This window comes from Protomyctophum parallelum (assembly GCF_964188405.1).
Source record: "Protomyctophum parallelum genome assembly, chromosome: 2".
Taxonomy (NCBI): Eukaryota; Metazoa; Chordata; class Actinopteri; order Myctophiformes; family Myctophidae; genus Protomyctophum; species Protomyctophum parallelum.
In genome coordinates this window covers 58,886,412-58,906,386 of record NC_139699.1, presented here as the reverse complement: position 1 = coordinate 58,906,386, position 19,975 = coordinate 58,886,412, and the positions used below count along the sequence as shown (strand labels likewise).

General features: G+C 41.6%; 1 protein-coding gene across 2 annotated transcripts in view; it reads left to right on the top strand.

The window, feature by feature from the left end:
* Window positions 1-15,107, top strand: part of LOC310854870 (calretinin-like) — a 44,752-nt gene extending 29,645 nt beyond the window's left edge. For both annotated transcript variants that reach the window (XM_083759597.1, XM_083759596.1), the window contains exons 2-11: window positions 5,916-5,992; window positions 6,963-7,052; window positions 7,829-7,909; window positions 9,418-9,474; window positions 9,964-10,041; window positions 11,652-11,707; window positions 11,807-11,846; window positions 13,107-13,160; window positions 13,891-13,962; window positions 14,526-15,107. In XM_083759597.1, coding sequence (XP_083615723.1) covers window positions 5,954-5,992; window positions 6,963-7,052; window positions 7,829-7,909; window positions 9,418-9,474; window positions 9,964-10,041; window positions 11,652-11,707; window positions 11,807-11,846; window positions 13,107-13,160; window positions 13,891-13,962; window positions 14,526-14,642 — 684 coding nt within the window. In that variant the 5' untranslated portion in view covers window positions 5,916-5,953 and the 3' untranslated portion in view covers window positions 14,643-15,107. The remainder of the gene's footprint in view (window positions 1-5,915; window positions 5,993-6,962; window positions 7,053-7,828; window positions 7,910-9,417; window positions 9,475-9,963; window positions 10,042-11,651; window positions 11,708-11,806; window positions 11,847-13,106; window positions 13,161-13,890; window positions 13,963-14,525) is intronic.
* The last annotated feature ends 4,868 nt before the right edge of the window (window positions 15,108-19,975 follow it).

The following is a 19,975-nucleotide window of genomic DNA, read 5'->3' as shown; positions in this document are numbered from 1 at the left end:
ATGATGGGGGTGAGAGGGGCCAGGGTCCTGAAGTCCACGATCAGCTCCACCATCTTGAGAGCATTTAGCTGTTGTTTCGGGTGCACCAGGTCAGCAGCAAGTCGATCTCGCTGCTGGCCTGGGGACCACCACTCCTCTTGAGAGAACAGGGGACCATTACTCGTGACAACAGTGGGGACGTCTTCATCTAGCGTGTGTGTTGTAAACTTTCAACCCAGTGTATAGTCTTCACTGAATGAAGCTGTCTTCAGACATGCACAGAAACCGGCTCTACACACCCTCCGCCAACCTAGTCCCCATATATGGGGGACATGGGGAGAGCAACAGACGTGAACTCATGCTTCCTTCATGCCTGAGTGTCCAAGTTGCTCCTTTACACCTGACAGGGGGGAGTTTCCCTGGTTGGACGTAGCACGTGGAAGGAACACGTTATTCCAACCAGTTCATTTCCCCTCCATCAGGCTGGCCAGGGGGAGGCAGTTTAGAGACCAGGATTACTGCATGTTTTTTGTGAGGGTACCTACTAGGGTTGGGATTCGTTAGGATTTTAACGGTTCCGGATCCTTCCCGGATCCCTCTTAACGGTTCCGGTTCCTAACAGTTCCCTTAACGGATCCTAATATTATTTTTTTCCCCTTTTTTCTGACATAGATTATGCTTATATTATACCTAACCTAACCAACCTAACATAATAAACACAAATTCATTAATTCAATTATTGAAAATGCACTTTACAATTATGAGGTGGCACTATTACTTCACCACCACCACCACCACCAGCTAGCCACCACAACAATATCATTGTTGCAATTTGTACTTTATATTGAAATTTGTACTGTATATTAAATATACAGTACACATTGCAATAATGATATTGTTGTGGTGACAAATTAATTTAATATGAAGGACCCCTTACCCTAATGGAAACAAGCCATAGTGCTTTCTTGGATTATAAAATCCTCTTAGCAGACCTTGTATTGAACTGTAGCCTGAGCTTTTTTCTGCAAACTGTTTATAAAGTAATCAATCTGAAAGTCCCCGTGTCCCCTAGGGTAGGTACTACCTACCCTAGGGGACACGGGGACTTTCAGCACTTTGACAAAAACATGACAAAAACAAGGGTCATATACTTCAGCCTGGTTTTGGGGCGCAGGTTGTTGGTGTGTCCACACTTGTCGCACGAGGGTGAAGACGTGTCACACTTGCGGCAGATCATCTTGTCATCTTCTGGGCCTGCACTTTCAGACATGGCTCGATGATGCCACCATGCACCGCAGATGTAGCACAATGTGCAACGTGGACACTTTCTGGATGTTGTCTGGTCTGTTGGCGTTCATCCTCCAGCTGTTTGCCGGCAAAGATCAGGCGCTACTGATCAGGAGGAATACCTTCTTTATCCTGGATATTGCGGCTATGCACTGGGTTCCACCTCGAGGGAGATGGTCTTCCATGTGAGGGTCTTCTTTATCCTGGATATTGGCTCTGCACTGGAGGGTTCCACCTCGAGGTAGAGATGGTCTTCCATGTGAGGGTCTTCTTTATCCTGGATATTGGCTCTGCACTGGAGGGTTCCACCTCGAGGTAGAGATGGTCTTCCATGTGAGCGTCTTCCATGCGAAGATCTGCATCTTGACAGCCTGACCGACAGAAGAGCCCCGATAAAAACAGAGCTAGTCTTGCTATATAAAAGATAGAGTTCTATTGTACGCAGTACCACATGTATTGATTCAGCAGCACAAACAGTTGGGAAGCCAATGCCAGTTTATGTCTTAATATGGTCAAGACGGTCTTTGGAAATCCCCTGCGCTGCACATCAGACAGCCTTTCCAGCAGCATCACCAACAAAATGTGTTAGCTTTGTTAATACTATTTTCATTATTTTAGTACAGGAACCTGCTTTTGAAAGTACAGTAAATGATTGTTGTGTGCGCAACCTCTTCACCTATTCTAGGGGGGGGTATGAGAGAGAGAGAGAGAGATCTAATTTGAGTTTTGTTTTGAAGGGTTGTGAGTTTTCTGACAGTTTGAAAGCTGAACAAGACATTCACCAGGTTGCTGCTGCTCTGTTTTGTATAGCTTTTTGTAAGACTTTACTTAACTTGCAAGTTGCAACCACCAAATTGCAGTGAATTGGGAATTATAAAAAGGTTTTTGGTAGGCTATGAGTTATCTCGAATTACATTTTCCTAAAGGTTTACATTTTCCTCATGTCAGAATGGATCTTAGGCCTGTGTTGTAATCCTATTGTAATGAAGTCATCAGTGTCTCGTAATAATAAGACTTCAGACCAGAGTTGTTACAGTGGCTATGTCAAATGTTATTATTTGGACGATAGTCCAATTAGGTTAATCTTTGCTCTCATGTCTCCAATGTGTTAACAACATGCACTGTATATACATACTGTATATTTGTGAATTTCTTTTGGATGGTAAAAGTAGTAGTCCAGTAAGTAATCCACCCAAACTATAATCTTTATCTCTGATAAAGTACACAGCTTTACTTGAGATATGTTCACATGAAGAAAATCTGTTCCTTTTAGATCCATGGCAAACATAAATCTCTGAATATCCCCCTTATCTCTAAGTTGCTAATATCAGACACTGTTTTTTGTTGAAGATGAAGAGGATTATTTTAGAAGGCTGACTATTTGCTAACACAGAACTGAGATCACCAGCGATGCCTTCTGGGCGGGAACCCCTTTTGTTGTTTTAAGCATTATGTTACACTTTAGTTATTGGAAAATAGCAGATCTACAAGTTCATAGTGCGGCACTATGAACACTATGAACTTTTTTTTACTCAAATATTTGCTTCTGAGGGGGTCCCTGGAACAACATATTTTCAGATGGGGGTCGGCGGCCAATTACATTAAATAGTTTGAGAACCACTGAAATAGAAACATGGGTTTTTCAGAAAACTGTCAGGATTTAGAAGGCATTTGTAGAATCGTCTTCAGGTCTAAATGGGTTAATACAAGACTGATGATATGAATAAGATATTGTAACATAATATGTAAAATACTATATGTACCCACATGCACTGCATGGTGATAAGTTGTTTAGAACTTGGGCTTTCAAAGTGGAGGTATTGCAGGTGGTCCCTGGCTCTGCATTCATAAAATCCTCCTTTTTATTTGTTAAAAAAATAAAGTAGCCTACTTTTCCTTTTCTTTTTACTTTTATTTGCTACTCTAGTTTCGTGCAATTTTAGAACTTGAGGAACAGCAGCGTGACCACGGTTGGTTTGTTTACACCAACATCATATTACTTTGTATTCCAGCAGTGATGTTTGCTGATATAAATACCACCGCAACCAAAGCCCAGATGGTGATATTCATATCAAATTCAGTGTGCAAATGAAGCTGCATGGGGGTATATAGGAGAGAAGGGGGGGGGGGGGGGGGGGGGGTGTCAAGGATGAAAATGATCAGAGAAGAGAGATTATAAGAGATTATGGGATGGAGAGACAGAGGAGCTCAACACAGTATGTTTTATTGTACATTTAGAAATATTATTTTTAGTTTTATAAACATTTCTTAATTCCTTTTATGGACAATGGGACTTAGGGTCCCCAATCCTCTCAGTAATTACTAGAGACAGATGGGAATGGGAGACATTATTGTGATTAAAACAACATGGTTGAACTCATCTTACATGTTCAACTGTGGTTGCATGCCAACGCAGCAGAAGTAATTATTGTATTAAATCAGTCATGTGACTGTCCTTGCCAAGTGCTTATACTACAATGATGTTGCATGCGACACTGCTGCCGCCATATGACATAGAGAGAGATAAATCAGGCTTTAGAATTATGACCATAGGACAGAAGAATTACTGTAGTGACCCAATGGCCATAAATCTGACCTCCCAATTTCACTCTTCGCTGCAAAAATCCACAGTTATTATGCTGCTTGCTTATAAATCATCCGCAAGGGACCATTCTTTTTGCAGTAATACAACTCAACAGAATTCCCACAATTCCTGTTGTAGTATAGCCTACGTAAAGTCTACATAAAAATGCAGGTTGTTTGATCAATTACAGTAATTTCTCTGAATATTTATATTTTTGAGGGGCACTGCGCTAGCCCCTCCTATATCCAGCTTTAGTTACCGTACACAAACGTCGTCTTAAACAAACATTAAATTCCCATTGACAATGAATGGAGAACTTTACGCCATAGTGTCTGAGCAAATAGGCAAAGTGTCTATTTTACGTCATGATGATGTACGATGACAAGAGCGCCCCTCACTTCACACGGGTGTGAAAAAGACCATGGCTATAAAGACAGTTCCCCTGTGCTGCTGTGCACAGCGGAGATAATGCGGAGTCCTGCAGTCCATAGCGCGGCACTGAGTGCCGCACTACGAGCTTATCAAAAATTGTGAAAATGTGGCACAAATATTTGAATATATATTCTTTCAGAGCGAACGTTTTTAGCTCAAATCTTTGCTTCATGGGAGGGTCCCTGAAACAACATATTTTGAGATGGGGGTCCGCGTCCAATTACATACCGGTACATTTTTTAGGGTCCTTGACGTAAAATAGTTTGAAAACCACTGACATAGAAACATAAGGCTTTTCAGAAAACTAGAATCGTCAGTCATTTTTTTGCAGCCATAGGCATAGGAAGCTGTAGGGGGAATTCCATGTGACATATACTGTATACGTTTTCCCATTTGTGTTGCCCCCCATAGGGACAGAAGATAATACGTTTGGGTAGCAGAATTACCATAGGTCTATATAAGTACGGTCGGAGTGGCTTATTGCAGGTATCAGCCGAGTAACAAGCGTGTCTATTTCCTTTATAATGTGCTGGACCCCTGGGAGATGGAGGGCCCTATTTTCCTCAGTGGTAAACCCCCTATCCCTTAAACTTCTTTGCCTTTTTTTGAGTGGTGCAACCACTCCTACAACCAGGAATGTCCGTGTGTATCAGTCAGTCAAGAGCACGAGTGGTGTGCGCATGTGAAATTGGAACGAGATAAGTATGTGACATGGCTGCCACCTGCTGGACGCAAATCGAACTTCTGACTGTCTAGGTTCATTGATATCCATAATAAAGCTAATCTGACGGAGCAGAAAGAGAGAGAGAGAGAGAGAGAGGAGGGGGGAGAGGGGAGTTGCACCACTCGGTTCACACAGGTGTGATTTTTTTTTACTATTTTGGAGAAGAAAAAAAATATATAGTTATAATAGCCGATCTACAAGCTCACAACGTGTAGATGTAAATTGTAATGTTTTTCAAAGTAGTAAAAAAAAGAAAAGGGATAAGGAGTTTAGCAGTGACGAAAATCGGGACCAGAGTGCTGAGGTGGAGCGCCATGCACACACTGACCAACTCCTAGAATTACTGGAGTTATTACTGTACTGTACGTATACTCACACACTGAGCTGGCGGTGCCTGGCAGGAAATCCATAGCCTTGTGATCCAAAGGCGAGTGTTCTACCAATTCATGGTCAAGGTCATGGTCAACTTTATTGTCTACGAGGGAAATGTAATTTGTCTTGGGCTTTCTCCCCCTGCTGCAGCCACACATACAACATCAGTGACAAACAAAATACATAACAGAGACACAACATTACACAAGTTTTAATCTAACCTTTCACAGTCACCGCTGTTTCATATAGCCTCGTTCAACATTTTAGTTGACGCTGGTATGAAGGACTTTTTAAACCTGTTGTACTTCCACTTTGGTTCTTTGCGCCTTCATCCCAGAGGACCTACCCCAGTCTATGTACCACTCAGTAATTCAGTTGCACCATTCAATCGGAAACCAAATGGACAGCTTTGGAACAGTCCAAATGAACTGACAAAACCAAAGGTGTTGAGGACTAAAAGTGTTACAGTGAATGTATGTATACAGTATAGCTTGGGCCAACCCAAACCAAACTGTGTCCATCTTGTGTGTTCCACAGGAAATGGTTACATTGAAGGCCATGAGCTGGAGAAGTTCATGCAAGAGCTGGAGAAGACACGGCGAGGACCGGGCGCGGTGAGTGTTGCAGTACTTACTAACTCTGACAAGCTTAGATACAGCTTTAACCCATTCTGACCTGAGATCAGATTCTAAAAATGTCTATTACATCCTGACAGTTTCATTATTAACCCATTCTGACCTGAGATCAGATTCTAAAAGTGTCTTCGATTTTTCAAAAATAGCAGACCTACAAGCTCGTATCGCGCCACTCGGTGGCGCGATATGAGCTTGTAGATCTGCTATTTTTCAATAGCTAAAGCATAACATGATGCTGACACCAAAATGGGTGCCCGTTCAGAATGGGTTAAGCAAATATATAAGAGCAGGAGAAAGGTGTTTAAGTTTAAGTTCTTATTCTATGTCAGTTCCTTTGTGTCACATACGCGGTACCAGTGAGATGCCCTGACGGCGAGAAGCCTAAAGGGCGAGGTCGCGTCGCATGCACGCACCTGCCTGGGCGACGGCAGACGCGTCTTGAGTGTACAGGGTTTGATGAGGTCAGATCCAACGTATGGAATGTCAGAACAGGAAGGAGGGGTGGGGTCCGGGGAGGGATCAACATATGGATTGTCGTCACAACAGGTCAACTCCATATATGGAGATCAGATGAGTAGAGTTGCTGGTCGGCTCCATATGTGCAGATCTAGGTGATTATACAGTCTTCTCCATGTATGGTTATATCCAGGGTTAGATGAGGTCAATGTCGTGATCTTCATATAATGGAGATCGCCGTATATGGAGGCGTGATGTCACGAGGCGTGACCATATATGGAGGTGTGACTAACATGAGGTTTTCATAGTAAATGCGACATTAACCTTTTGTGTGTGTGTGTGTGTGTGTGTGTGTGTGTGTGAGTGTGTGTGTGTGTGTGTGTGTGTGTGCGTGCGTGCGTGCGTGCGTGCGTGCGTGCGTGCGTGCGTGTGTGTGTGCGTGCGTGTGTGCGCATGTGCGTGCAACACACATGTTGTGTCTGTGTGGTAACAGGGTACCACTCAAGCTATATCCAAAGAGAAATTGAAGGAGTTCATGACCAATTTTGACAAGAATGGTGATGGGAAAATCGAGATGTCAGAGGTAAGACAACACAAATACAGACAATGAACATTTGATTAACATTTTGAGTTAATTTAACCAAGTGTACTGTCACATTCAGAGTTATATCAATGCTCAGGAATTGTGCGGTGTACCCAGGGGGGCAGTCAGCCAGATATTTCGTGAAGCCTCATTTGAAATCTGTAGTTCATATAATGGCCTGTTGTGGCGCTGGACTGGACCCAAAAAGCCCCATAGCTCCATAGAGGCCCATGTATTTTGGCCCAACTTCACCTAGACTGTATTACCTTAATAAACATGGTCATGAATACTTTCTGCTTCCAGTCACTAGTTTAAAGTCTCATTTCTAATGTCATAATATTCTTTTTGGAAAATTATGGTCCCATTTATTTAAAAAAATGACCATAAAGTCGCGCATGTTCTGAGGGGCGTGGCTACCGTTACAGTCTATGATCGGGATTCCCCTCCCACTCGAGTCAAAATAAAAACCAACGGAGAAGAAGGGGGGAAGTCCCGCCTCGTTGTCTGGGCCAGCCAATGGCCAGCTGGTCCAAAAGGGAGCCAGCCAATGGCCAGCTGGTCCAAAACGGATCTAGAAAGATGGCGACTTACAGTGCATTAGAATGCAAGGGATTTCAGGCTTCATTTTACGTTCATGTTAGACCCGGGGAACGCTTTGTCCATATTTTTTACAGTCTATGGGTGTACCCTACAGTCAAACAACTTTCCCTGCGTTAACAACTTGGGATGAATATAGTGTGCTGTACATGATTCTTTCTCCGTCCTCTCCTCTACAGTTAGCTCAGTTTCTGCCCACAGAGGAGAACTTTCTGCTCTTCTTCAGACAGTATGTTGGATCCAGTGCTGAATTTATGGCTGTAAGTATAAAGTACACATCTATCTAAACTCTCTTGTCTCTGTCTCTGCCTCTCTGCTCTGTCTCTCTCTGTCTCTGTCAGTCAGTGTTGATTTCGTCGACTTGACTAAAACTATGACAAAAAGTGTTCGCCGACTACCTTTTTTCACTGACGCAAACTAAATGGAAACTAAAAGAAAAAGTAAGCTATGATGACTAAAATGAAGACTAAATATAAAAACTAGACTAAAGTGTTAGGAAGGGACTAGTGGACAAGATATCCTGTATAAATCAGCCATTTCCGACGGCATCAAGGCCCGTCAAAATACATTTTAGTTGACTAAATCACGTCGACTAAAATCGCATGACACTTAGTCGATTAAAATTAGACTAAACACTAAAACATTCCAGGTGACTAAAATGTGACTAAAACTAAATGAAGTTTAAAATGCTTTTTGCTGCCAAAAACAACACTGCTGTCACTCTTTTTCTCTCTCACACACTCACTTTCTCTCTCTGAATCAGAGACAGCCAGGACAACAGTCTTTCATCTGTTTATATGGCTTTATGTACTGTCTGTATGCCATCAGCAAAAGCAGCACAAACCAAACAACCACTCCGTCTACCAGAACTATATCTTCAGCGCTTCTTGTTCAGAAGACACTTTTATGCACTGTGGTTGAGATTGGACGACTGCATGGGGAAGGGAGATTTCCATTTCATTGTTTTGATGTTCAGCGTACCCCATGATACATTGGTGTGTGTGTGTGTGTGTGTGTGTGTGTGTGTGTGTGTGTGTGTGTGTGTGTGTGTGTGCGTGTGCGTGTGCGTGTGCGTGTGCGTGTGCGTGTGTGTGTTGACAGGGGCACAGAGCTATTCTCAGAGAGCCATATATTATGAATGGGCGGACGCCTTACTGCAGGGGTGTGGGGTGGGTGTTAAGCATCCATGGTCTGATAAAGGTCCACTTTGAAGCAGGGCTACATTAAAACACATCATATATTTGCATATTTTGTTTCAAACGTGCTTGTAATGGGACCCTGACGAAGGCTTGTATAGCCGAAACGCGTTGGTCTATTTTAATGATCTTTGCCATGCCGTTACAATAAAGTGCCATGGACCTCTCTTTGATCTTTTCATGTTTCAACCCTCGCCAACGAGCACCTGTTTTGCACGACCACGGCAGCGCTTAATTATTTCCTCTATTCAATGCTTGTAACGGGGCTGATAGTTTTTATTTTTCTCTGTCACTATATAAGGGAATATAACTTTGACGATGTATGTTTATTTTGACCACGTGGGCAGAATAGGCGAACATTTGGCAAACATTCAGTGAAAGTAACAGCAGATATGTAGCCTCTACACCACTTAGTCAAGCTTGTAGAGAGACAAAGGAGGGGTCCAAGTATAGACACCTGGGGAACCCCTTTCAGTGAAGTACATAGGGTTTAAGTTGTTCACAATCTTCACATTACAAGGTATTTCTGTTATTATTTTGACGGAAATTGCGATGTTTTTCTTTTTCTGCAGGCCTGGAGAAAGTATGACACCGACCGCAGTGGATACATTGAGTCTAATGAACTGAAGGTAAAATACAGTACAATTCTTTCTGCTCAATTTAACTGTAACACCAGATAAAACAAATGGCCGCAGTTTGTTAATGTTGTATTATTTCCACTTCTGCATCAGAAGTCATGTAATAGTGGAAGCTTAATTGATGATGTGTTGTACAAGCGTCACTTTATTTTCAACCAATAATTGCACCCGATTGGAAAGACAGTTCAAAGGATATTATTTTTATTTAATATTAGGTTATTTTCGATGAGAGACATAGGTTTCTAGAGATGAAGCCCTGCAGAATATTGTTTCCTTTACTCCCTATCCCACTGGACATTTGCATTGGCCTAAATAAAAATAATGAGGAGAGTAGAAAGAAAACATGTTTAAAGTATGTGCCAGCCATATATAAATACTCTAGTGAAGACAGTGTTTCTCCCAATATATTTCAATATTATACGTATAACACCAATTATACAAAATACATGTATTTACTATTTCTATTTGATCTCTCTGCAGGGTTTCCTGTCAGACCTCCTGAAGAAGGCCAACAGACACTATGATGACCAGAAACTCAATGAATACACAGAGACCATCGTGAGTGTCCCTGGAACCATTCACACTGACCTCACATTAAAATCCTAGTCCTAAATTTAATTTAACCACAAGAGTGTATCTGTGTAACAAAAGGCATCCTTTAGCCCTAACCTAAGGGTCACCATGAAACTCCTTGGGTCCAAACGGTTGCAAGGAGTTAATGCTAAAACCGCCTCGAGTCGAGGCGGTTTTAGCGTTAACTCCTTGCGTTAACTCCTCGACCCTTTGGTGTGGTTTGGGCCATTTCATTCCATGCATGGAATCACTAGGGTCAGCGTGGGTCAACGTGCAACAAGACATATCACACCGCAGGGACAATGCTAAACCCGTCTTGACCCTTTGGTGTGGTTAGGGCTTTACGAGTCCATTTGGTTACATCTCTCAGTTAGAAGGGGAATAATTGACACTTGGGATTTGAGACCAAATAAAGTAAATTGTATTATGGATATACAGCAGGTCACAACTGCTAGTTATAATATTCAATAATGCATAATGGAACTGAAATGCATTTCCAATCACCATGAATCCTTTACAGCAGACAGACAGACAGACAGACAGACAGATCACTGTAGTAAATGCTAGTCACTCTCTTTTAGTGTTTCCTTTGAGAGTAAATACAAAGCCTCCTGCAACCTAACTGCCAGAGTGTTCTCAGTCAGGTGATTTTTGTGTGTTTTTTACTAATCTTTAAAGACCCACAGAACATTTTGTTCCATGACTATACTGAACACCAACCATCCCAAAACAAAGACAAAAGACTTACATCATGAAAAATATGAACATGAAAAAATTTAATATAGCTTGTTCTCATAAAAAAAGAAACAAGAAATCAGAGAAATCATTTAAGATTAGATCGGACCGGGTTGGATTTGTTTAGACCATTTCCGGGTGTACTCTTCTTTGGAAGTCCTAACACTCACAGGTTGGGTAATCGTTACTGAAAATGACAAATGGCAGGCTCCGCCTTGGATTCGCTTGGTTCGCCACATTCATACATTGACGTTGTACCGTATGTAATTATGCTGCATGAAAAAAAAACATCTTCGCCTTCTATGGAGCATATGGCTGCGTACCTTTTGGTCCCCACCACTGATATTTGCCTTTCTATGGGCTATCCTGAGCTTATATGCATGACATTTAAAGGTTTTATGACATTCATTTTCATTTATTTTTCTTTTTTCTTTTAGGTTTTATGACCTCAATTACACCCAAAAAACCTGAACTTTGAACATTCAGTGGATTTTCTGTGGTCTGAAGTTTTCTTTGGGGTTTTTTGGGCCTTTTGAGCTACAATGAAAACAGGCAACACAGTGAAACAGTGACATCTGCTGGCAAATCCCATTGACATATATGGGATTTGCAGTAAGTGATGTCACTTACTGCCGGCAAATCAGAGCACCTGTTTGAGCCAGAAAAACCCAGATCACAGAAAATCTACTGAATGTTAAAAGTTCATGTTTTTTGGGTGCAATTGAGATTAGAAAACCTAAAAAAAACAAGAACAATTCCAAAACCTTTTTTTTAATGTCACAATCCCTTTAATGTTCCACGTAAAGATTGTGTATACAGAAAGTAATGGTGTACCCTAATAATGTCTTCTTTCATTTTAGTTGAAGATGTTTGATCTCAATGGTGACGGTAAGCTGGGCCTCTCTGAGATGGCCAGGTGAGTCTATTTCATGTCAATACGTTTTATTTGTGTGTTTTGACACCAGTCTTTTACATGTTGTTTACAAGATGTTTACAAGATAATTTCTTCTTTCAGGCTTTTACCCGTAAAGGAAAATTTCCTGCTGAAGTTTGAAGTAAGACAAGGCACACGCACACACGCACACGCGCGCACGTGCACAGGCACGCACGCACACGCACACACACACACACACACACACACACACACACACACACACACACACACACACACACACACACACACACACACACACACACACACACACACACACACTTACACACACACACACACACACACACACACACACACACACACACACAGAAAATACATAACTTGGCAGAAACATGGTTTCACTCATGCGCCACACACCCGCACGCATGCACTGATTGCAATCAATTTAATTCTAAAGGCTTCATTGGCATGAGAGAACATGCATTTACATTGCCAAAGCAAAAAAGTGGAACAATACAATCAAAACAAAATGTATGTACAATTGAAAGTCAGAATATCCAATTGATCAATTTCTATGTACCGAGGTCACTCGATGTAGATGCAGGGATACACACAGTAGTCTTTAAGGTGGTTGTGTTCCATTTGATATCCTTCTCCTATCACAGCAGCTCACCAATCTTGCTGCTGTGTTTGCACATTGTTGTACTTCGCCCAGCAGATATGGGAGTTTTTTTTAGTCATGTCATCTGTCAGAAGTACAGTATGTGTCTCTGATGTCTTGGTACAGTGGACAGAAAATGTAGCTAGGTTTCCACTTCATTTTGTGTGCAGTAGGTTTCACTCATGCACCACATTGCGCACACACACACACACACACACACACACACACACACACACACACACACACACACACACACACACACACACACACACACACACAGGCATTATTTCAGATTTGTGTGATACTTATGCGACACCTAACTACAAATCTCAAATCTTCAGTTTAGAGGTCACAATAATATCTCTCTCTAGACCGACAGTTAAAAAATAAAGTGAAACACTGCACTGATCTAAGTGTGTGGAAATCTCTATCAAGTTTAATCCAGTAGAAATGTTACAGTGAACATGTTTTCGTGTCTGTAGTACGTCGACTCATCTCCTGATGTTAACTTGTGATAAAGCTGTCATTTGCAGAGTATATAGTGCCGTATGTACCAGTCTAGCTTGGAGACGAAGATCAGCTGTTTGTTTTTGACATGGGATTAGGCAGTGTGATCTGGATTAACTCGACTCCGGTCCCAGTTATCATAATCTGCTGGGATTACATTAATATGAGTTCTTCTGTGCGAGGTTGGGATGTTTTCACCACTCTCTAAAAATATGCTGCCGTTTCTAACCGTTCAACGATCTCCGTTTCTTATAGGCCTTCAAGCTGACATCTGAACAGTTTAATGCTCTCTTCACCTTTTATGATAAGGTGAGTCGACCGGCCCACTCAGAGTCCTCTCGTTATTAAACAAACAATACTAAAACATAACATATTACTCATCTCAAATGTTACCAGAACAAAATATAATCTAAGAAACGAATCACAACAAACAGGCATAAACAGTAGAAAAGGAACAAAGAAAACAAAAAAGGATAAGGTTTCTCCGTAGAGCACATATCTCAGCCATGGAGGAGAAATTGCCGGAACAATCTTTTTCTTACTTGCCTACTGGCAATTTGCATGACAAGTAAGTCTGATGCTAAATGGTCCAGCAGCGGTTTCTGAGATTAGCTGGACACAAACTTAATCTCCATCTCCTGGCTTTCCTGCTCGGCAGAGATATTGTAGTTTAGTTATGTAAAAGCATCTTATCATACATTTGAAGATGAAATTGGTTGAACTGTGAGGTGTCCCCCAGATTAAGCTCTCTACTGTCACCGTGTCATGTGATCCATTCAGAAGGAGTTAGGAGTGACAGAAGTACACACAAGTGTGTAGGCAATTTGTGGATTGGCATAATTAGTAAATTGGGAGAGAGAAAAAAGGGGGGGGGGGCATAATGGACCCTTCAGTAAGTGCCAGTTTAGCGACTGTTGCTAAGCTAGCATTGGACAATCGCTTTTGGGGTGGGGAAGGGATTAGCGAAGGGTCCATTGGCAACTCTGAATTCGAATTAAATGATAATAATTTATACTCTCTATGTTGTATCTGTCCCCAGGATGGTAATGGTTCTATTGATGAGCAGGAGCTGGATGCGCTGCTGAAGGATCTCTGCCAGAAAAGCAAATTGGTAAATGCTCAAGTCCTTTCTGGTCCACTGACTGGCTGTGTCATATTGATGTGCATCAATTGGTGTCATATTTATTTTATAGCACAATAACGATGAGGTGGCTGCTATCAGAAAACTATGGAAGTCGAAATTACCACCACTGAATACAATTTAAAATGCTTGAAATCTTTCTCGCAAATATAGGGGGATATGACCTGAATGTTTAGTGTGCATTCTGTACCACATGGCCGCAAAATGCCTCCTTTAGCGGGTCCCCTGTACGACTCCCTGCCAGCAGCTCTCTCTCTCTCACTGTCAAATAAAGCCTATAATCTTTAATACATGTGAGATAGACAGAAACCATACTTATTATTTATTATTATCACATTCATGAGAAATAATACCGTAAACAATTCTGAAATATAAAGTCAGAAATGGCTTTAGAAAAAGGAAACTATTTGGGACTGTTGGGGTTTTATTCAGAGGTGGAAATGGGCTTCCTATTTTAGCTTTAAGGAAACATTTTTGTTTGAGTCAGTCCAGCCCACTGACTGCAATTGTTTTGAACCTCTTCTGTGATGTAGGATGTGAGTGCATCTGGGCGAGCGGGCTACAAGAAGAGCATCATGGCCCTTTCAGATGGAGGAAAGCTCTATCGCACTGAGCTGGAGATCGTCCTCTGTCAGGACCCCTCAGTCTGAGGCCCCAATATTGTCATTCTGTCTCCATTCCAGCGAGTGATATAACAAGGTGCATGTATGATTGATCCCTATCTCTAGACCACTTGGAGGGAAATTGAACGTGCTTTTGAAAGCACAGGCAAACCTCTTGCCCTAGATTTACCCCCACACAGTAAAATCCCCTATGTTAATTCAACTCTGATAGTGTATGTAACCAAATGCATTAATTAACGCCAAGGGTTTTACTGTGTACCATTGTTTTTATTTATTTGTTATTTATTTTTAAATACTTTACATGTACTGTAGTACTATAGAGTGGTATAGCCATTCTTGATAATGAATATAAATAAGATATATGTATGTGAAGTATATTCTGTAATGTAGTTTTTTGTTATTGAAATCCACAAAGTCTGCTTGTCTTCCCAAAATGTTTTATTTCTTTATTTTCTTTTTTTTACTTCTCTCTTCTCCACATTTGCTTCTGTTCATCACACTGACATCTCTAATACCTGTCACTTTTATAACATTTGGATTTGGCTCGTACTTATCTGTAGAAGATGTCTTTGAGGGAATGAATAAAAACAATATGAATATCAGAATATTAATTGTTGCCTTGCTGTCTTTAAAGTGAGTGAAAAGAGCATGAGCATCCGCACACTCAAGAATCTGTTTATTACAAGCTTTATTACAAGGCCATAGACCTTCTTCATGTGTCACCTTTGACAGTGTCACCTTTTTTGCATGGTTTTGAGTGGGCAAATGTTGCTTTTGTCAATATTGTCATTCTCTTAACCCATTCTGACCTGAGATCAGATTCACACGAGGTTTCCACTGGACACACACTGGTCTGATTAACCCATTCTGACCTGAGATCAGATTCTAAAAATGTCAGTCGTTCTTCGATTTTTCAAAAGATAGCAGACCTACAAGCTCGTATCGCGCCACTCGGTGGCGCGATATGAGCTTGTAGATCTGCTATTTTTCAATAGCTAAAGCACAACATGATGCTGACACCAAAATGGGTGCCCATTCAGAATGTTTGGTAATCGATGAACAATCGTATTTTGTACTTTGAAAAAGGGAAAACAATGTTGAGAACATAATGTTTCGACTTCCTGACACCTCACCCATTAGAGGTGACAATATGATTCTGTTAGATGTTCTTTCATCTTGAAGCAAGGAGCTAAAGTGAGTCAGGGCCACTTGACAGATGTAAATGAAAGCACTGCACTTATGGAGGGAGCTCTGGAAAAGTTTAAGTTGCTGCCTTGGGAGTGGAGAATGTCTGCAGTTCAGTGAAGATAGGATGGTCCAACAAGCCATGTCATCTCTGCCATGCCCCACTCTCACACTATATAAAAACCTGTGTGTTATTTGATCCATTTGAAACTCTTGACTGTGTACAGATGTGGTTACATTTGTACACAGTCAGAGTTAGATTACCACTCAGGATTTTACAGTGCATTCCTCTATAATCTCCTGGTAAAAAAAGAAAGACGATGGTTGAAGAGAGGCATATATTTCATTTTCATAGATGAGAGTTTCCGAGGCGCTCTATGTCTCTGTGGCATCCAGTGATGAAGTGGCACATAAAGACAAGTAGTGTAATCATGAGAACAGCAAGATGTGAATTGTACTGCTCATGTACGAGTCATTGTACATGAGCAGTAACCTACTGCCACAGCACAAGACACTAAAGTAAAACAAAGAATTTCTAAATGTATCATATCTGTCAAGTAGCTCTGAAATGCATACTTCAGCCTCACAGTTAGAATATTTAAAAGAAAATATGTAGGTTACAATGTGCTCTTAAAAAGCTTACTTCCCCGTTTAAACTCAAATGGGTGATAACATAAGCTTTTACAAATGTAACACTCAGTTATTATATAAATAGTTTTATGGCTTTTATGTCTATAAGGTAGCCAATTTTCAGCACAAACTATCACATTTCTGTAACTCATACTGGTGAGTTGGCAGTTGGCACCCCCCCATTATTTTCAGCTGCATAGTAGAACATTCTACCTTCCATCAATTAATCATCAGCAGCACTTTCATCTTTAATTAAACTCACTTACATGAAAGTACAACCCTCCACATTAAACACACACACTCGCACACACACACACACACACACACACACACACACACACACACACACACACACACACACACACACACACACACACACACACACACACACACACACACACACACACACACACACACAGACATCACTTGGTGTGTAGCTTAAATGTTATGAGCATGTCGACATGCACAGACAGACAGACAGACATTTAACTGCTGCCACACATTCAGAGGGGTAGTGTCGTCAATATTCTCATATTCAACTCTTAGGAATCGAGTTTTTGGGAGGATTTAAAACACTGTAGGAGATGTAGGACAACCCATATCGTAAAAACTATATTATTGAGCAAGAGCAGTGATTTGGGGCACATGTCACACAATTGTTGGACGGCTATGAGACTTGATAAAGGAACACTCCTATAAGCTCCTCAAGAATTCACTCTATAGCCTGAGCGATAAAGGGATATACTGTAATGTAATGTGACAAATCCTTGATGGGTTTTGGAACACTCGCCTCCTTCAAAATGGTGTCAAATAGATAGTACTCATCGGATTTACACGTTGTTGTTTCTGTCTGTATTAAATGCATTTATTCAGCTGGAAAATAATTTGCAGAAGATGCACAAAATGTGTGAGGATGAAGGAAGTTTGCACACATTGGCATGGGGATTCCGGGAGGCATACTATCAGTGTTGGCAAAATATTACTTTAACACTAATATACTACTTACTCCCTGAGAAAAGTAACTAGTTACTTATTACTTTACTTATTACTTTTTTTTCTCGCCCCCAGTAATTGCATATTTTGTCCCCAAAAGTCTTACTTTACTTTGTATTTTCAACATTAGCAGTCCCCCTCCCCTATTCTGCAGTGTTTATTTAACTCTAAAAAGTCTACTGTATAGTGTACACATGATGATGGATCCATTTGTACACATAGATTAGAAGTAGATTTCTTCGACGTGGAATAGGCTATAGCTTCTTCCGTATGCACAACTTGGACAATAATGACGGTTTAGGCCCAGGCCGTAGCGTAACGGTCTGGGCACCGGACTGGTGATCCAGTCGCGGTGTGCCGCGGGTTCGACTCCCGGACCCGACACGGCCTTTACCGCATGTCATCCCCCCATCTCTCTCCCGTTTCCTGTCAGCCTACTTTCTATCCCTTAAAAAATCAATAAAGGCGTAAGCCGCAAAAAAATATCTTAAAAAAAAAAAAAAAATGACGGTTTAAGGCCCGCCCTTCTGCATCCAATACTTCACTCATACGTACCGACGAGTGTGCATCGTTTCCGCATCCGCTCTAGAGTCTAGATCTAGAGCGGATCAGCAGTCTGCAAAGCAACTTGACCCCTATCCAGTCTACCATTATAAATAAACACTCAAACCCACAGTTCCACCAAGGCTCGTGAAAATAGTAATAATATTACTTTTGGAAAAAAGTAAATGTAATATTATTACTCTAAATGTGAAAGTAACTAGTTAAGTTACATATTACTGGGAAAAAGTAATAATATTACTGAAAGTAGTATATTACTTAAGTTACTTGCCAACACTGCATACTATCATCCGACAGAGGTGCGCTGCGGGTCGGGAGAGGGTTGCGGTTAGGTTTAGGTGTCTGCCCCGGGGGAGGTTAGGGTTAGGGTGAGGGAGGAGGTAGGTTGTCGTTCGGACCAATGCTCCGTCGGATGAAAGTACTGCACTCGGGGATTCCAACCCGACTACTTTAGAAAGGTGTGCTCCACTGAGCACAACTCTTCACCAGAAGGCATGCCCTACATCTCTCACTTTTTCTATGACTGGGCATGTGATGACAATATTGTGGGATTGTGCGTGTGCAGTGTGCAAAAGGGGGAGAATATAAACAACTGTTATTGCGTTGCACCCAGAGACAGTCTATATATTGAGACAAATCTGTTTGACATTGCTTGCGGTCGTTGCTCGCACCCGGTGTTGGTGATGACTTACTGCACCAGTCGTGCACAGTCTATGCCATATGGGCAATCCAACACACATGTAGTCATAACATGTCAAAACAAATTTGGTACACTTTTTATGAATGATTATGCAAGTGTGTGTGTGTGTGTGTGTGTGTGTGTGTGTGTGTGTGTGTGTGTGTGTGTGTGTGTGTGTGTGTGTGTGTGTGTGTGTGTGTGGCGTGCGTGTGCATGCGTGTGAATGTGCGTGTGTGTGTCTCGCTACAGAATGTGGACATAAAGGCATGCGATCTAGCTGCCTTTCACTAGTAATGTGTGTACGGAATACTCCAATTTTCTGACCCACGGCCAAAATACTAGAGAGAGCGACAAAGATCTGGTACCAAAATATGGAATGCCCTGACAAACAGGCCTGAAAATCCATATCAGGAGACAGGAGACCACAGGGGGAGGCAAGCTCTCCTTCATGCAAGGGTTTTTAATTTTAGCCTGCCAGAGTATCTTGTCTGTTGGGTTTTTTATTGTTCTTGTTTTGCCTCTATGACCTTTCCACTGTGACTAATGCGACATTGGGGAAAGATAAAACACCCTAAATGGTATTTTTTTTACTTTTTCACTGTTTGGACCCTGTGAACACTCCCCCTTGCAGCCATGCTCATTTCCCATTTTCTGCCAATCTGAAAACTCTTCATACTGCGCCCCACCCTCTAGCACTTCTCTTGTACATTCTAGTCAGCTTTTGGTAGTGTGTTTGGTATATTCAAATATGTTTCCCCTGTGTATTTTTGGTTTCTTCCTGAAAGCTGAAAGCCTTTGAGTCAAAAGGCCCAATCAATCTTTTTCTTTTGGTGAAATCATAACCGTGGGGCAACTTGATAAAGATATAGTTGTGTGTTGTGTGTGAGACTTCCATGAATATACAATACACATCAGGATGAGTCCAGACTTGGGTCATATAGTGTCATACTGTCATTGCCTCTCATTGTAGATTTTTGACTCCAAGGAACAGCAATGCCCGTGTTCACCTATGTGTTGGTTCACGTACCTATGTGTGTGTCCGCCTATGTGACGTTAGGGGCGCTGTTTTGCCAGAAACAGAGAGAGAGAGAGAGAGAGAGTGCTGCACTATTGCCTGCTAATGAGAGAGAGAGAGAGAGAGGGGGGGGGGGGGGGGGGGGGGGGAGTTGCACCACTCAGTTCCCACGGGTGTGGCCACTTAACTACTTCTTCAAAGTGAGTAACACCCAAGATAGTATAGCCTACAGGTAATCTGATCGACAGTAGGAAATGTTTGCTTCAGAACAAACATCAAATATTGGCTAATTTTCCC